The sequence below is a fragment of the Centroberyx gerrardi genome, chromosome 12 (genome assembly GCF_048128805.1).
Source record: "Centroberyx gerrardi isolate f3 chromosome 12, fCenGer3.hap1.cur.20231027, whole genome shotgun sequence".
In the NCBI taxonomy this organism is placed as follows: Eukaryota; Metazoa; Chordata; class Actinopteri; order Beryciformes; family Berycidae; genus Centroberyx; species Centroberyx gerrardi.
This window is the reverse complement of record NC_136008.1, coordinates 31566989-31584229: the sequence shown is the minus strand read 5'-3', so window position 1 is coordinate 31584229 and position 17241 is coordinate 31566989. Positions and strand designations below refer to the sequence as shown.

Sequence of the window (17241 nt, the reverse complement as noted above, 5' to 3'; positions counted from 1 at the left end):
TTCTTCTAGATGTGTCACATACCTTTGCCTTGCAGATGCCACTGACATCAGAAGCGGTCTGTCAATGCCCACATTATTTATGCCACCCACAGCTCTTATGTGGTCAACTATACCTCTCTGTGCTATGTATGAATCTTCCTTCAACTTCTCCACTTCAATCTGCCAATTGATGGAGAATCCGAGCTCTACTCCGGCTTGCCCATGTGACAGTAAGAGGAGTTGGCGGCAAAGTCTCCATAGATTTCTGAGCTCTTTGTCCTTTGACATATACTCATGTAAAAATGTGTCCACGCTGTCTTGGACAGGATCAAAGTTTACAAACTCTGAGTGTTGGGCCTGGACAATGTCATCAATAAAATGTGAGTATTGTCGAATGATGTCATCACAATCTTCTTCCTTCACCCGATGACTATTTACAAGGTAGGTCAGGGCCTTCTTCAATTTTGCTGTACACAGCATCTTTCCATTTGTGCCTGCCATTTCCCTTGGATCCAAGAAAGAAAGATGCGAGACCAGAGAGTACTTCAAGGGAGATTTCTCAATGAGTTTGTTAACAGTTGTGAGCATACACTTCTTCCAAGCGATTTTGAAGTCCATCAATGTTTTCTGTCCACTTTTCTTCCCCGTGGACAAGTCTCTCACAATTCTTCGAGTAACAAAGCCCAAGTCGACCTGTGAGGAGTCGAGTTTTTGAGGGGTCTTCGCTTCTTTCATGAGGTCTGGCTTAATGAATCTGCTCATCAAGCTCTTAAGCAGCTTGAACAAGGCTGTAGAGAGAAACGGCACCATGGGCTTATTGGTCTGGTAGCGTGTGAGAAATGGTGTCACTTCTTTGCTCACTGACAAGATGAAATTCAATTTTGCTGTCATGAGAGGGTCCTTAACGGCCTCCTGAATCACCTCAAAGGACTTTGTGCCTGGATTTGGACATCTCTTCTCCTCTACAGCCTTCACATATGTTGCCATATGGGGTAAAACCTCTAAAGCTCTTTCCAGCACGGGCGCATTTTCAACCCACCGTGTCTTGCAAAACTTAAGCGGCATTGGGGGATCTGATGATCCAATGATGTTAAAGTAGTCCTCCCTGCGGGCTGGAGTATCCTTCAGAAGTTGGTACATAGCATGCAGTGCACTGTCGACTTCCCACTCCGTTTCTTCCACTCCCTTCTGAAATGCTCCATGTACAATATGGAGACTGCAACTGCCAATGTTTATAAGGTGTACATCAAAATCTAGGAGGGACTTCTCAACCTTTGAGTAAAATGACCAATTTACATTTGGTCCATCCATGGAGATCTGAACCATGTTTTTCTTTGGTAGATCTTCGGTGTTCTTCTCATAGACCGCTTTAAGGTCCAACGCAGTCGCATGTCCCATAAATTTAGAATCATAAAATCTCGTCACAACTTTGTCCCCATCCCATAAACGGACATGAAAGTCACACTGCTTTGACTGTGTTTTTCTGTTAAGGCTCTCATCAAAGAGAAGTACATAGTCCTCCTCCCCAGCAGAACAGTTTTTTAGACAACAAATGCTTGAAATGAGGAGCCAAGCCATGTGTGCATACATAGCTGGACTTTGTTGCTCCGCATGCGAAGGTCTTGGCTGGGAACATCGCTGAGAACAGCACACCTAAGAGTAAAAAAAAAAGATTGAAATCAAACACTTATTTCTGTTTCTAGCCTGTGTGAACGTACGTGTGTGTGTGTGTGTGTGTGTGTGCGTGTGTCACAGAGACAGAATATGAAATATGAAAACAAACATAACATGTTCCTAAAAAGAATTTCATGTTACAGGTGACAGTTTATAAACCATGCCACTCACCCATGCGTTCACTAGAGTGGAAAGAGTAGTGAGACTCCATCATATTCAGACACCACAATGTCTCAGCCCGCAATGTGTCCTCTTTGGGAACGCCAGTTATGACGGACTGTCTTGAGGAGGTGGTGAATGTGGTAGTAGTTGTAGAAGATTGTCTAGTCGGTGATGTAGATGACGATAACTTTTCCACATAGTTCAATAGAGTGGGAGCTGTAAGAAAATAAGTGTCATAATTAAGCAATAAGTACTCTGTCACCTATATATAACACAGCTAGGGCACGAGGACTTGAATGTAGTAGTGTAGAAATACTAGCTTGGAACACCCTCTGAGCCAATGAAAGTGCAGAACCATCCAAACCCATTTTATAATACAATAACATAACAGCCGATAAAAAGCCTTATTATGGCAATAATAAATAAATAATAAGGTACACAGGAATTATACAAATTGTTAATGCAATGTTAAATATAGATTTTGCTAGGAAATATTATTTTTGTGTTCAAATAGCTTTTTTTGTGTTAAAAAAAAGCATGTTAGTTTTAACTCCACCACAGCTAAAAAAATGTCTGCCAACTATCAGCTACATGATGCTGATGCTCTCAATATGATTGGCACGTATAGCTATATTGATACTGATAGCACTGAACAGATTTTAAATGGGATGAGTCAGTGGTAGGTAAATGTGTTCATAAACTAACCAGGGGCAGACCTGCCAAGCTTGGAGAATATTTGAGTACACAGAAATATTTATCTTTTTATTTAAAAATGATTGTAAATGCCAAAGGAAATATGAGTAGGCTAATTGGAATAACAATCATGCATATTTAAATCACAATACTGTTTTTAAAAAATAATGTATGATAACTGAATATCAATTGATATGTATTGTTTATTTCAACTATTTGGCATGAGTTGAATAAGCCACATAATCGCATGCTATGGTTCCCCTTAAAATGAATACATTAAATTACTGTTTATTTAAATTATTCCAGTTAAAGTTGGGTATTTCTCTAACGTTACTCTCAATATATCGCCATAGCTATACACAGCTTCACACCGGTCAACCATGACTGCGAATCTGATCAGGCATGCACTATGACAGCCGCTAGGGGGCAAGCTAAAATCGTCATATCAGGAGGTCGGAAACTGCAAACACGACTGTAACAGCAGGGCAGGAATTATACCACGGCCTAACGGCCAGTGCCGTGGATGCCCCAGAGTGTGGCCGTAATGCCCCTTCTAAAATTAACTATCCACACGGCCAGTTTGTCATGCCCTGTTTTGAACTGGCCGTTGTGCCCTTAAAAGAAAGGTGCGGATTTCCTCTTTTAAAACTACATGCAACGCAGCAAATAAACAAACTCACGTTTCCCAGCGTCTCCGTCATCACGCTGGACATCAACAGTAGCGCGAGATTTCTCCCACTCCCGCAAATATATGTGTAACGTTAACGTAAACATTAACAGCTAATTATTAATTAAACTGAGAGGGAGAGAGAGAAGCCATCGCTAACATGTTACCAGGGGTAGGACCTACCTGCTTTTAACTTGCGGAGTGCCGTCCTGTGTGATGCTCCAGCAGCATGGCTCGTCACAGCTGCTTCGCCCATGGCGTGAACTTTTATTGATTTGCTGCAGGCTCTGCATCGGGCCATATGGATGTCCCGCGGATCTTTAACAAGCCAGTCTTTGTAAATGTCTTGTACATTTTCCAGGCATAGCTGAAGGTTCGCTTAACGTTAGCTTTCTCGCTTGTTTGCTGCTGTTTAACCTGCATCATTCGACTTCAATCACTCATGCACGCACGTGACCGTCGCACTTTCTCGAGGCAGGTGGCGCGTGAAACAAGGACGCACAGACGGCGGGAGACACACATGCAGACAGCGGAACGTAGCCTATTTACTAACGTTAAGTAAAAAAAAATATCAAAAGAACTTCAATTTTTATTCTTGCACAAAATATATAAATTCAAGCACTTTCAATGACCCATGTCTATTTATGTCTATTTTCAAAAACTTTCAAGGCCTTGATTTTTTTTTCTCAAATTCACAAACTTTTTTGAGGACCTGTGGGGACCTTGCATACATAGCACATAGCTCCTTATTATGTTGTAGGCTTTCACAGTTCATGTTAAAACATGTCAGAGCATCCCTAGGCAGTTCAATACTTTGTAGTAGGTTGTCAGTTTGAGTGACATATCTGTTCATATTAGCCTTAGTTAGGCTTGACCAGTCCAGCTTCCCTTTGTTATCATCATTAGCAACAGTAGCTAATGCAGGTAATTTCTCAACATTTAATGACATGACTATTGGAATATGATCAGCAGTGGCCAACTCATAGCATATCTCTGTTATCCAGGGAGGCATGAGCATCTGCTCTACTTATACAGTGCCATGACGTTGTATGCCATGCTTCACTAATATATGTATAGCTTTTCTCAGGCAGGAGCATTTTGCTAGATAAAACAAGGTTACCGTCATGGCAAAACTGTATTAAGTGCAAATATAGAACTATTATCTGAAATATCAGCATTCATATCTCCAACAACATAGATACAAGTTGAAGAATTGTCCTCAATAAATGATAGATCAGAAGCTAGTCTATTGAGATATTCATCCTCATTTTGATAAGACTCATAAGATGTGTAAATGTTAATAATAGTAAACTTCTTAGCATTATTATTAATCTCTATCCCAATAGCCCAGTCAACATCCAGTCTTACCACCTTTATCAGAGGGTCATATTTGTTATTCCAGAGTATTGCAACTCCACCCAGTATCCTGCCTTGGACTATTTTAGTACTGAGGTCTGTAGTGGACTCCCCAGCATCATGCAAGTCCGTATGTAGTGTGTTCAGTCTTTCCAGATCTTGCTTAGCAAACCAAGTCTCTTGAAGACACAAGATGTCACACTCCTCCAGAAGTGTGTCAATGACCAAACGATGGCTTTATCTCAAGCACTGTGTCGTACACGCAGGCCACGCGCATTATATGACACAACCAGAATCTTATTATTTATTCTTCTCCTTTAATTTGTAGGTCCAGGGCATGAAGCGGCACCACTAAGCTCCATATTTTGGGTGTTCTGGCACCGTCCTCTGTCGCCGTCCTTCCCTCACAACAACACTCCACTGTGGAGACTGTGGTTGTGGCATAGGCCTGCTCGATGCCGCTGCAGTCATGTCTTGCCCTGAGTTGCCGATGTTTCACGGGTCGCTGCTGTTACTTGACTGCCGATCTTAGCACCACCTGGGTCCTCAGTAGAAGGGCGATAAGAGTTCTCAATAGTGGACACACGCTGATCAATAGCTGCAGTCACCGCATCAACGTGATTGAACGAAACAGGTGGAAGCTCATCCAAATAGTGCAAAACAAATCTTGGTATACTCCACACTCGTTTAGCACTTTCAGGCATGTTTTCATGTTGTTAATATCTTTCTGTGCTCCCTTATGAGAAACACAGCGTTGCAAGGAGTGAGGACAGCCCTCAAATAGGAGCTTTTTAGAAGCTTCTATCCATTCCGAGCTGAAGTTTTGCGTGGCCAGCAGAACAATTTCATCGTGACTCAAAGTTCTAATTTTGACGACAAAAAAATTCAGTAGTTCGTCTTCTACAATGACTTTGCCATCACTAAATGAGTTGGATATAAATTCATCCAGATTAAATTTTTCCATAGGGTCTATATAACACAAGTGGAATATAAAAAAAAACGAACTCCACATTTTCAGATTAAGTGTTGACATGGCTGCAGTTCAATAGGCAGCTTATTGTCTGTGGCAATGCCCAGCTGTAAATGCTTTCTGGTAAGATTTTAAAGCGGTTAAAGGAATAGTTCAACCAAAAATGAAAATTCAGTCATTATCTACTCACTCCCATGCGAGGTGAAACTCCTGTGAATTTTGTTGAACTTTGAACAATCCAGGAGCTTTCCAGCACAACTTTGTAGCAGCATTCTCCAAAACAACTGAAGTCGTTGGGGACCGATCTTTAGAGTTACGAAAAGAGCAGAAAAAGAACAGAAAATATCCATAAAGTGACTCCATACAGCCAATGATGGCACAGTGAGTGGAAAACACCAATACTGACGCCATTATTTAGAGCAAATCTTTACTACAGCCGAAAAACGTTCGAAAAATGTTGCGCGTGCACAGTCGTGAATCTCCTTCAATTCCTTACACTCCTACGCTCTAAATAATGGTGCCAATATTGGTCTTTTCCACTCACTGTGTAGTCGTTGGCTATATGGAGTCATTTTATGGATATTTTCTGTTTCTAAAGTCTAAAGATAGGTCCCTAACGACTTCAGTTGTTTTGGAGAATGCTGCTACGAAGTCGTGCTGGAAAGCTCCTGGATTGTTTTATGGACTAGCAAACTTCACAGGAGTTTCAACTCGATTAAATAATGACTATTTTCATTTTCCTTTAAAGCTTTGATATGTTATGAGATATATCTCAGAAGTACTTCTGAGAACCACCCGAAACAAACTTCTGAAAGCCCTGAACCTCCATGGTTTTTCGGAACATTACACATGTAGGAGGTGCTTCAGCTACTTGCAGGCTCTCCGTCAAACAAGCTACTCCACCTACAACTTCCACTGCTGTAGCTCTCCCACTGCAGCTCCACTCGCCTTGGCGGCACGTTTTTTGGCTTTGTTGAGCTTGTCATGTAAACCCAGTGTTTCCCCTATATATATATATATATTCTACTGTGGCGGGGTGCCACGGAATGATCATGACATGCCATGCTAAAAATATTTTCAAAATTATTGTATTTTTGGCCAAAATGGTCCGTTTGGTGAAATAACATTTCACCAAACTTTGGAAGCCAACTAAATCAAAATGTTACAGAATATCAAAAATCTTTTGATTACTTTTAATCATGGGCATCCAGAGATGATGCATCATTTGGAAATGATTGCCTCAACGGTCTAGGAGCCGGGGCCTATGCAGGTAGATGCGGTTCAAAATTTATGGGCCAAAACGTAAAGTGGGTTGTTATAGCGCTACCATAAGGTCCATTGGTGTAATTTTTTCATACCTAAGTAGTGGGTGAGACTTTGAACCTATCTGTCCAGTTTCGGACCTGTAGCTCTTACGGTTTCTGAGATCCACATACTTTTAGGGCAGAATAATAATAATAAATATAGCTGCAAGCAGTTACCAGCAATGATGGGGTCCAAGCACTTGATGACCTCTGGGGTAAATGAGTGATGTCGACCAAGTTTGATCCCTGTGGCATGTTTGGTCTCTATGATCCTGATAAGCCCCTTTCACACACGCAGCCTGTTCCGTAAATGTTACGGCACACTGTGATGTGTGAACCGGTGGAGCCGGTGTGGAAATGCCAGTAAATCAATTCTGCCAATTTCCCTGCTCAAGAAGTTGTAAGGTTACTAGTAATGTTCCACATCAACCGTATGTTAGGCTTGCTGCGGTAGTCGGTGTTACCGGTGTTACATGGTGGTCGGGCATACACCGATTACATTACTTGCCCACCGACACCGTCGTTTTTCTTTTTTTTTTTTATAGAAATAAAACCCATTTAGTTCATTTTTGCGTATCAGTGCCCATGTTCATCAAATAAAAAAACTCTAATTTGTAAAATACTAAGCGGCGTGTTATCAATACTTAGTCAGACGACGGATGCTACAATTAAAAACTGAAAGTGTCTGCTCCGTCCGCAGCAGCAGCAGTCAGAGTCGCAGCACAGAGGAGCGGAGTCAGATTTCACTTATCACGTGACGAGAGTAAGGAGAGTTGACTGACAAGACGATGGCGGAGGATTTGGTGTCAAAGTGAAAAGCAAAAGCGCCTATTTGGCAATATCTCGGATTTAAACCCAATGCTAATAGGGAACCTGATAACGTTAATCAGGCAATCTGTAAACTTTGTCTGATGAAGGTGGCAGCATCTGGAGGCAACACCTCTAATCTACACACACACCTTCAAGTGCACCACAAGAGTGAGGCTGCCAAAATGGGCCCCGCAGCGAAATCTCAACCGGAGAGGCCAGACACACAGCCATCCATAAGAGGTGCATTTGCGCGATGCACTAAATATAAGAAGGACAGTGAGAGGTGGAACGCATGCACTGATGCGGTGACCAAATACATCTGCAAAGAAATGGTGTCTTTCAACACTGTTGAAAAGCAATCGTTCAGAGACCTCTTAACCACACTCGACCGCCAGTACGAGGTACCAGGGCGGACATATTTCTCCACAACAGCCGTCCCACGCGCCTACACCCGTGTCCAGAGTGAGCTGCAACGGGCCATCTCAGCAGTCGAGCACTTTTCCCTCACAACAGACATGTGGTCCAGCACAAAATGACACCGTACATGTCACTGACTTTACATTTCATTGACACAGAATGGACCCTGGTATCCAAATGCCTGCAAACAAGCTTTTTGCCAGAGGACCACACTGCTGCTAACTTGGCCGATGCCTTGCAGTAGGCTCTGCAAGAATGGGGATTAGAAAAGGATAAAGTGTCCTGTCTCATGACCGACAGTGGAAGCAACATAAAAGCGGCTATTCGTAACTTAGGCTGGCCCTGGTTGAGCTGCTTTGGGCACAACCTGAACCTTGCTGTGTCCAACACCGTCGACAAGACGGAGAAAGTGTGCACAGACCGTGCCCTGGCAGTTTGTCGCACAATCAACGGCATGTTCTCTCACAGCTGGAGAAGGAGACGGGAGCCGCAGAAAGCCCAGGTCGAGCTTGGCCTCCCAGAGCACTCGCTGGTGGCGGTAAGTTTATTATTAGGTAATAGCCTATAGTTTGGGGACAAAACAGTAAAATGTTAATAAAATAGAATAAAATAAAATAAATAATAATGATAAACAGTAAAATGTTAATAAAACAAAATAGAATAAAATAAATAATAATGATGATAATAAATAAAAGAAGTATATAATAATAAAACCATAAAATTATAAAACACTACATAAAAGCCAGACTAAATAGATGGGTTTTTAGTTTAATTTTAAAAATATCAATATATTCAGCAGCTCCTCTCAGATCCTCTGGAAGGCTGTTCCAGCTGCTTGGAGCATAATGGCTGAAAAAGCAGCATCACCAAATGTTTTTGTTCTGCTTTGTGGAACAGCTAAAAGAGAAGAACTTTAGATGTTTTTTTTGTTCTTGTTTGACACATTTAAGTGATTTAAAATAATTTACAAAATCAATCCTACACAAAGTAAATGAGGGTTTGGTGCCTTTCCACTTCGATGTATGAATATGGTGTTTATAATTGTACCACACCCTAAGCATTTTTTAAATTAAGGTTGGTAAAATTGTGTATTTATTTTCACCCAACAGGACTGTGCAAGTCGCTGGGGCTCCAAGCAGAAAATTATCGAGAGGATGCTAGAGCAGAGGCAGGCCATCAATTGGGCTCTTACAGATGACCGTAAAGCCAATGTGAGCATCACATGGCAAGACAAGGATGTGTTGCAGTCGGTGAACAAAGCGCTGAAACCAGTGAGCGAGTTCATAGACATTCTGTCTGGCGAGAATTACGTCACTGCATCATCTCTACTCCCCGTGCTGCATCTGATTAAAGAGGACACATTGGCCCCATTGGATGAAGACAGGCAACTGACAGCCGACCTGAAAACCGGCATCATATCCATTTTGGACAAGAAATATGAAGCTCTGCCAGAAGCAAGCCGGGACCTTATGTGCAAGGCAACATTCATGGACCCGCGCTACCGGGGTGACTACGACCCGAATGTTGAGGAGACCAAGAGGATGATAGAGGAAGAAGCGGTCATCCTCGGGCGGGCAGCGCACCCAGTGAGAGAAGAGGGAGATGAAGAGGAGGAGGGAGCCGCCGCTGAGCCCGAGCCGCAGCCCAAAAGAAAAAAAAACTTTAGCAAGTTTATTAAAAAGAAAAGCAGGCGCTGCCACAGCCATACCAACTCTTCCTGAAAAGGTAGTCGCGGAGATTGCCACCTATGCTCAAGAGTCCGCCATCAACGTGGAGGAGGATCCTCTTGTCTGGTGGAAAGCGAATCAAACGAGGCTTCCCCTGCTGGCAAAGGTAGCCAAAAAATACCTTTGTGTGTGTGCAACAAGCTGCGCATCTGAGAGGGTGTTCAGCATGGCGGGGAACATAGTCACCCCCACAAGATCCCTTCTTAAGCCAGAGAAGGTGAATATGTTGGTTTTCCTGGCAAAGAACATGTCGCCAATTGCCAATTTAGTTTTAATTTTCTTTTTTTTTTCATTTTGAAAAGCCTGTTGACTTTTGCCGTTTATCTTAGGCATTACGCTACAATGTGGAAGGCTTTGTTTTTTTATTCGTTTCTTATTTATTTGGTTCCATAGTTTTTGCTAATGTCACTTTTTTACTATGTATATTATTTAAAACTGTGTAATTTATTCGTCTTATTTTATATTACAGCAGCACGGGACGGGTAGCTATGCAGGCCAAGCTGTCATCCGTCATACTCATTTTGTTAATAAAAGTTCTGTTTCTATGTTTAATATTAGAGAGTTTGTCATTATACTGTTTTATTAGGGCCCGAGCACCGACCGGTGCGAAGCCCTATTGTAATGCAAGGAATTATTATTTTCCTTTTTCTTCTGCCGAATGATTCACATTTTTGAGGGGCTAAAGGTGCTCAGATAGTTGCGAAACTTTGCACACGCGTCAGAAGTGGTGAAAAATTATATATTTTGTGGGTCTTGCGCATGGGTGTGGCAAAATGGCTCAATAGCGCCCCCTACAAAATTTCTACGAATTACCCCTCGCGGTACGTTTCACCTACATGTACGAAATTTGACAGGCACATGTATCATGTCCAGACTTAAAAAAAAAATCAATAGGTCCCATGACCTAAACCCAACAGGAAGTCAGCCATTTTGAATTTATTGTAGCATTTTTGTGCGTTTTTGGCCATTTACAGGGGTCATACTTTAACAAACTCCTCCTAATAGGTTAATCGGATCCACCTCAAACTTGCTCAGCGGATATAAAAGACCTTGACGATGAAAAGTTGCTTGAGTTTTCGTCCAACGGCGTGGCCGTGGCAAGGCGTCAAATTTCCATGTTTCGCCATGAAACAGGAAGTGGTTTGGAACTCCACTGTACATGGTCAAATCTGCCCCAAACTTCACATGTTTGATAAGTGTCCCGACCTCAACACATCTACATGCCAATATTCACTTATAGTCATAGCGCCACCTACTGGCAACAGGAAATGCCATGTTTTATACATTGATGTACTCCTCCTAGCGGGTTGACCGGATCCACCTCCAATGTGGTCAGAAAAGCCTTAAGACCTTGATGATGCTTCATTGTGAAGATTGGGAGTTTTCATCGAACGGCGTTGCCCTGGCGGCGCGGCGAATTTCGATGTTTCACCATGAAACAGGAAGTTGTGTTAACTTGAGTGTACATTGTCCAATCTGCACCAAACTTAACATGTTTGATGAGCGTCCCGGCCTGAAGACATCTACATGCCAATATTCAGTTATGGTCATAGCGCCACCTACTAGCAACACAGGAAGTGGTTTGTAACTCCACTGTACATGGCCAAATCTGCCCCAAACTTCACATCTTTGATAAGAGTCCCGGCCTGAAGACATCTCCAGGCCAATTTTTAATCGTAGTCATAGCTCCACCTACTGGCAACACAGGAAGTGGTTTGTAACTCGACTGTACATGGTCAAATCTGCCCCAAACTTCACACGTTTGATGAGAGTCCCGGCCTGAAGACATCTACAGGCCAGTTTTGAATCATAGTCATAGCGCCACCTACTGGCAACAGGAAATGACATGTTTTATAATGAAAATTCAGAGCCGCGTCGACTGGTCGGTGTCCAGTAACGACGCTGCGGCTGCGGCACACCCCGAAATGCGCAAAGGTGCGAGGGCCCGATCATTGCTGCTTGCAGCTTTAATTGTTGTTGTGTTTTTCATTAAAAATAATAATGAATCAACCAACCTTCTAAGCATTCGTTTTGAAAAGCCTGTTGACTTTTGCCGTTTATCTTACATTACGCTACAATGTGGAAGGCTTTGTTTTTTTATTCATTTCTTATTTATTTGGTTCCATGGTTTTTACTAATTTCACTTTTTTTACTATGTATATTATTTAAAACTGTGTAATTTATTCGTCTTATTTTATATTACAGCAGCACGGGACGGGTATGCAGGCCAAGCCGTCATCCATCTTATTCGTTTTGTTAATAAAAGTTCTATTTCTCCGTTTAATATAAGAGAGTTTGTAATTGCACTGTTTTATTGTTGTTGTGTCGATTGGTTGAAGAGTAGGTAGAATTTCAGTCGACCAAGATTTTCTTTGGCTGATTACAGCCCTAGCGGATATGCCTCTTTTTTTGAATCCGTGTCAGAAATATGACTTCAAACTGTTTACTTTACAAACTTTTACTGTTTACTATATGAATGAAGGTAAAGGTACTTTTATTTTGCATTTGCAATATTCTCTTTATTCATTTTGTTTATTCAATTAATTTCATTAGTCTTGTTTGTTTATTTGTTTATTTTAATTCATTAAAAAGAGATTTACTCTAGTAATAGCTTTCTTGTTTATTTTATGAGTAGAAATTTTCAAATTCAAAGATAGTAACTAACTAACTCATTCAAAGATATTAACTAACCTTTAAGGAGCATGTGGCTTCTGTTGCTCGGTCATGTCGATTTGCCCTGTACAACATCAGGAAGATTAGACCCTACCTGTCTGAACGAGCAGCACAACTCCTAGTAGGGCTGCACGATTATGGCTAAAATGATAATCACGATTATTTTGCTCGATACTGTGATCACGATTATTTATCATGATTATTCATCCATTTTGTTTTATTGCACTTGAGCATTTTAAGTTAACCGAAATGCCTTCACATTCATAATGTATTTTATAAACCTATAAATAAAAAAACATTCAAATGTACAAATCTTTGAACCTGTGATTCCGGTGCACCGGGTCAGTTGTTTTTTTTTCTGGGACCATCACCTCTGTAGCCTTAGTTTTTGGGCATTTGTATTCTAAGACACTTATTTTGTAAGAAGTCTATTTGGGTGTTTGTGGGCTTTTATTTTGAAGTTTCCCATAAGGACCCGCGGGAGAATTAGTGTAAATAAAAAAGTAGTACGTTTGCCTGTGTACTGCGTCTCTGGTCGGAGATTAAAAAGGAAATATTTTACCCCGTAACCCGTGCTTCATTGTATACTACACTTGGATCCAAGCTAATGGAAGAGTTTATACGCACTTTGAAAGGTCAGCGGCAAACTGGGTCAAAATTCAAGTAATTTGAGTTTTGATTACATTGACTAACTGTTGCAGCCCTACACCAGAGCAAGCTAAACCCAGCGTGAATAATCGCCCGCGGCCAGAATCAATTAATTGTGGAAGCCAATATCGACATCGCGATTAATATACGATTAATTGTGCAGCCCTAACTCCTAGTACAGGCTCTTGTAATATCACGCCTTGACTACTGCAACTCCTTACTGGCAGGGCTCCCGGCATGTACGCTCAAACCTCTGCAGATGATCCAGAACAGCACATGTCACTCTGCTGTTCATATCCCTCCACTGGCTCCCAGTTGCTGCCCGCATCAAGTTCAATCCTTGATGCCTACAAAGCAGCAACCAAAACGGCTCCCACCTACCTGAACTCCCTCATTCAGTCTACGCTCCCTCCCGCTCACTACGCTCTGCCAAGGAGAGGCACCTGGTGCTGCCACCACAACAAAGCCCTAAGTCTCTAGCTAGACTCTTCTCTTCTGTGGTTCCTCAGTGGTGGAATGAGTTACCAAACTCCATTCGATCTGCAGAGTCCCTCTCAATCTTTAAGAAAAGGCTAAAGACCCAGCTCTTTAGCGAACACCTTCTCACCTGATGGACTGTATAAAAAAAAAATTATAATTATCTGCCTCTATGCACTGCCTCGTGGCACCTATGTCCTGTTGGACTAGAACTTGGCTTTATGGCACTTACTCTCGTTGTTCTCTCCCGACTAGATCCTTGCTTGTGTTGTATTAAAATCTCATGTGTACGTCGCTTTGGATAAAAGCGTCTGCCAAATGGGAAATTGTAAATTGTTGGCAAAATATCGGCTATCAGCAGTTAAAAAACATATTGGAATTGGTATTGGCCTTAAAAAAAAACATATTGGTCAAACCCCAATCCAGTCCACAAATTCGATTTCCTTATGTGGTCAGAAAATCCTCAGCCTCCTGCGGGGTCTAATGTCAAAATGTGAAGTTTAGTCATCTTTGGTTAAAGTGGGCTTTGGCTATGGCATAATAACCATGAAATGGTTTGTAGATGAAAGCAGATTTGCAAAATCAGTATCAAACTTGGCAGCCTCGTCTGGAAATGCATTTCAAACGTGTAACAAATGTCATCCAATTCAACGTGAAGGGGGGGCTGTAATGACATTTCAAATTTTAAAAGACTGCATCTCACAGAAAGTAAGTCCGGTAGACACCAAACTCTGTAACGTAGCATTATACAGTCCCTCCAGTATTTCACGATCGCAATAATTAACGCAAATTCAACCAATCCCTACGAAATTTGCTAGAGCTTGCAAATTTGTCCAATCACCACAATATTCTTGCATAAACTACACATCACCAAACTTACTTCATTTTTCTGGTTCTGAGTATGCACACATGCCAAATACAAACATTTCCCATTTACCAACAAAAAATTCTACGAAATTGTTTTGCACCTCATGCAACATTGCGGTGGAACACTAACGAAAGTTGTCAATTGACAGCCACGTCTCTCCCGTGAAGCACACCGGAGAATGGCTAAAATGCCTGGACAACAGAGGGGGCAAATCACAGTGACAGAAACTGCTGCATCAAAGTCCATAGCAAGCGCTGAAAGAATAAATATGTTAGATTAAATTTATCAGGTAGTGTCATGAAAAGTTTGGTAAGATGGTAGGGAGAGAGGGAGAGAAAGATGCAAGCGTGTGTGTGTGTATGTGTGAGTGAGAGAGAGATACCAGCAATTTTATCACACACAAAACATTGCAAATTGCATTGCAATTTTCGAGAAAAGCCGCCACAAAATCAAGCATTTTAGACTGCAATTATCAAATCCTGGTGGGTCTGATTTTAAATCTGCCTTGGGACCACCTAATGACAATGACCAGCATGACAATTTTCTGCCATTTGGAATATTGTCAAAAAAAAGTTTTTTCCCCTAAGGCTTTTTCAGCCCATCACTACCAAACGTAATGATGATGATTAAATTGATGCGGTATTAGTTTTTTTTAATCAAAATTGCAATAAACCTGTTACACCCTCATGCATTCACTACTGCTCCTCCATCCATGAAACATCGCAATGGTGACGTGTACAGAGACATCTAATGCACAAGACTGGATAAGCTGCCTTTTGGCAATATGGCAACACAGAAGGGATCGGCTCTCATGTGCCTCAAAATGTCACTGTGCTGATCCGTTGAGAATGAATAGTGGCCCTCTTGGAGGCAGACTCTATATCAGAACCCAACCTGGAATTTCATAGAGGTCAGTAGGTTTGGCTGGATCCAGACCTGCTGACACATCTTACTTTGCCCACTGTAACCTTACTGAAAGATAACTAGTTGCCCTTGAACTCTAATGCAGTTCACTCTACTTCATATTCCTCTGCAACACATACATGAGGTGACTGGATATGGGTGTTAAGTAAGCATTGAATTCACTTGCAATGTGAGCTTTGTCAAAATGTGTCTTACAATTAATTTCCAACAAATATTGTAGGGTTCTTACTTCTCCCTGTTATTCCCATGGTAGGTCCTTCAAGGATTTCCATGGTTTTTGGGTTGCCCATATGACACTTAATTTGATATATATACATTTTTCCCTTTGCCTCATTTCTATATATTTCTATCAATTCTATCAAGTGTGATCTCATCCTTGCTTACTTTCTAGTTGAGCAAAACCTTGTGTGTTGTGGCTAAGCCAAGTCTGCACTTCTGTACTGCTTCAGACTCTGACCTGAGGTGCTGAGGCCATGTGCTGGATGGGCTGAGGAGCACCCTGGGGTGTCTGGCCCTGCAGGGAGGGAGGCAGCATCATGGGAGGAGGTGGAGGAGGCCGCGGAAGAGGAGGAGCCATCATGCCCTGGATAGGAGGACCACGCATGACTTGCATCCTCTGACCACCTACACACACACACACACACACACAGTTAGGATAATAACGTCAACACAGGGCTTAAAGCAAAAAAACATTCTGAGCCTGAAATGTTCCTGACTGATGGGGGGTGGGGGGGTTGTCAGCACGCTGCACCATCGCACCATTTATTTCTCTATTTCTTTATAAAACTAGTCCAATAACAAGAACAGCGAAAACAATTGACACATTTCTGTGCTGAATGAATGAATATTCAACACACAGCATTATTAATCTATAAACCTAGTGCAATAAGGATAACTGTGGAGCCCCCCAGGGGTCACCTGGTACAAAAAAAAAAAATGATGCGGAAATCAGTGGGCACGTTTTTTTTACAATTTACTCCTAAACCGTGCCCACGGATTAGTAAACCATGCGCACAGATTTGTAATATCTACGCCATCTCTCCCCGTGTTCGTGTGGGTTTCCGCCGGGTGTTCCGGTTTCCTCCCACCATCAAAGACATGTATGTTAGGGTTAATACTCCTGTCAGTGCCCCTGACCAAGGCACTGGCAAAAGAACTGGAGTTGGTCCCCGGGCGCTGTACTGCGGCTGCCCACTGCTCCTAGTGTGTGCATAGGATGGGTCAAATGCAGAGGACAAATTTCCCCACAGGGATAATAAAGTATACAAATACAAATACGAGCCGGGCTCTGTAGGTATGTATGTTTTTTCGCCATGCACACTGCTTAGGGGATCACGGTATGCACTGTGTAGGTGGCGTAGAACCCCAGGAGCCCTGCATAAGGGAAGCACATGTGTACACCAGGCAGTGCGGTAGAAGTCAAAAAAAGCATCAACCAACTGGAGGCTGGTGTGCTGTGCATCCACATATCATGAAGTAGCTCCATGATTTTTTAACCATAGAGTCAACACATGAACTAAGTATTTTGTTCAATGATTCTTAGTGACAACAACACTGTGCTACCACAGCACTTTATTGTTAAAGCAACATGATCTCATACCTGAAAAGAACCCAACTCTGAAATGCAGATTTACGTGCTGTGGACACATTATGTGAAAATAACGTTTCTCCACCACGAATGGAATTATGTTCCCCCACCACAAATTAAAATACGTTCCTCCTCCACGAATGAAGCGAAGCCTGCAAAGCTAGTTCAGGCAGACAACTCGAGTCACGCTGCAGACACATGGTACACACACTACTCATGCAACTCTTCTCAAGTGCCCCCTCTCAATAAGGCGGTCTATTTAAGCTACCTGCACCTGCTCACTTACTTTTGCATTGCCATGCTG

General features: G+C 42.1%; 1 protein-coding gene across 2 annotated transcripts in view; it reads right to left on the bottom strand.

Annotated features, from left to right (window-relative positions):
- Window positions 1–17241, bottom strand: part of rbm42 (RNA binding motif protein 42) — a 48160-nt gene that overhangs the window by 14212 nt on the left and 16707 nt on the right. For both annotated transcript variants that reach the window (XM_078286976.1, XM_078286977.1), the window contains exon 6: window positions 15807–15973. In XM_078286976.1, the coding sequence (XP_078143102.1) occupies window positions 15807–15973 (167 nt within the window). The remainder of the gene's footprint in view (window positions 1–15806; window positions 15974–17241) is intronic.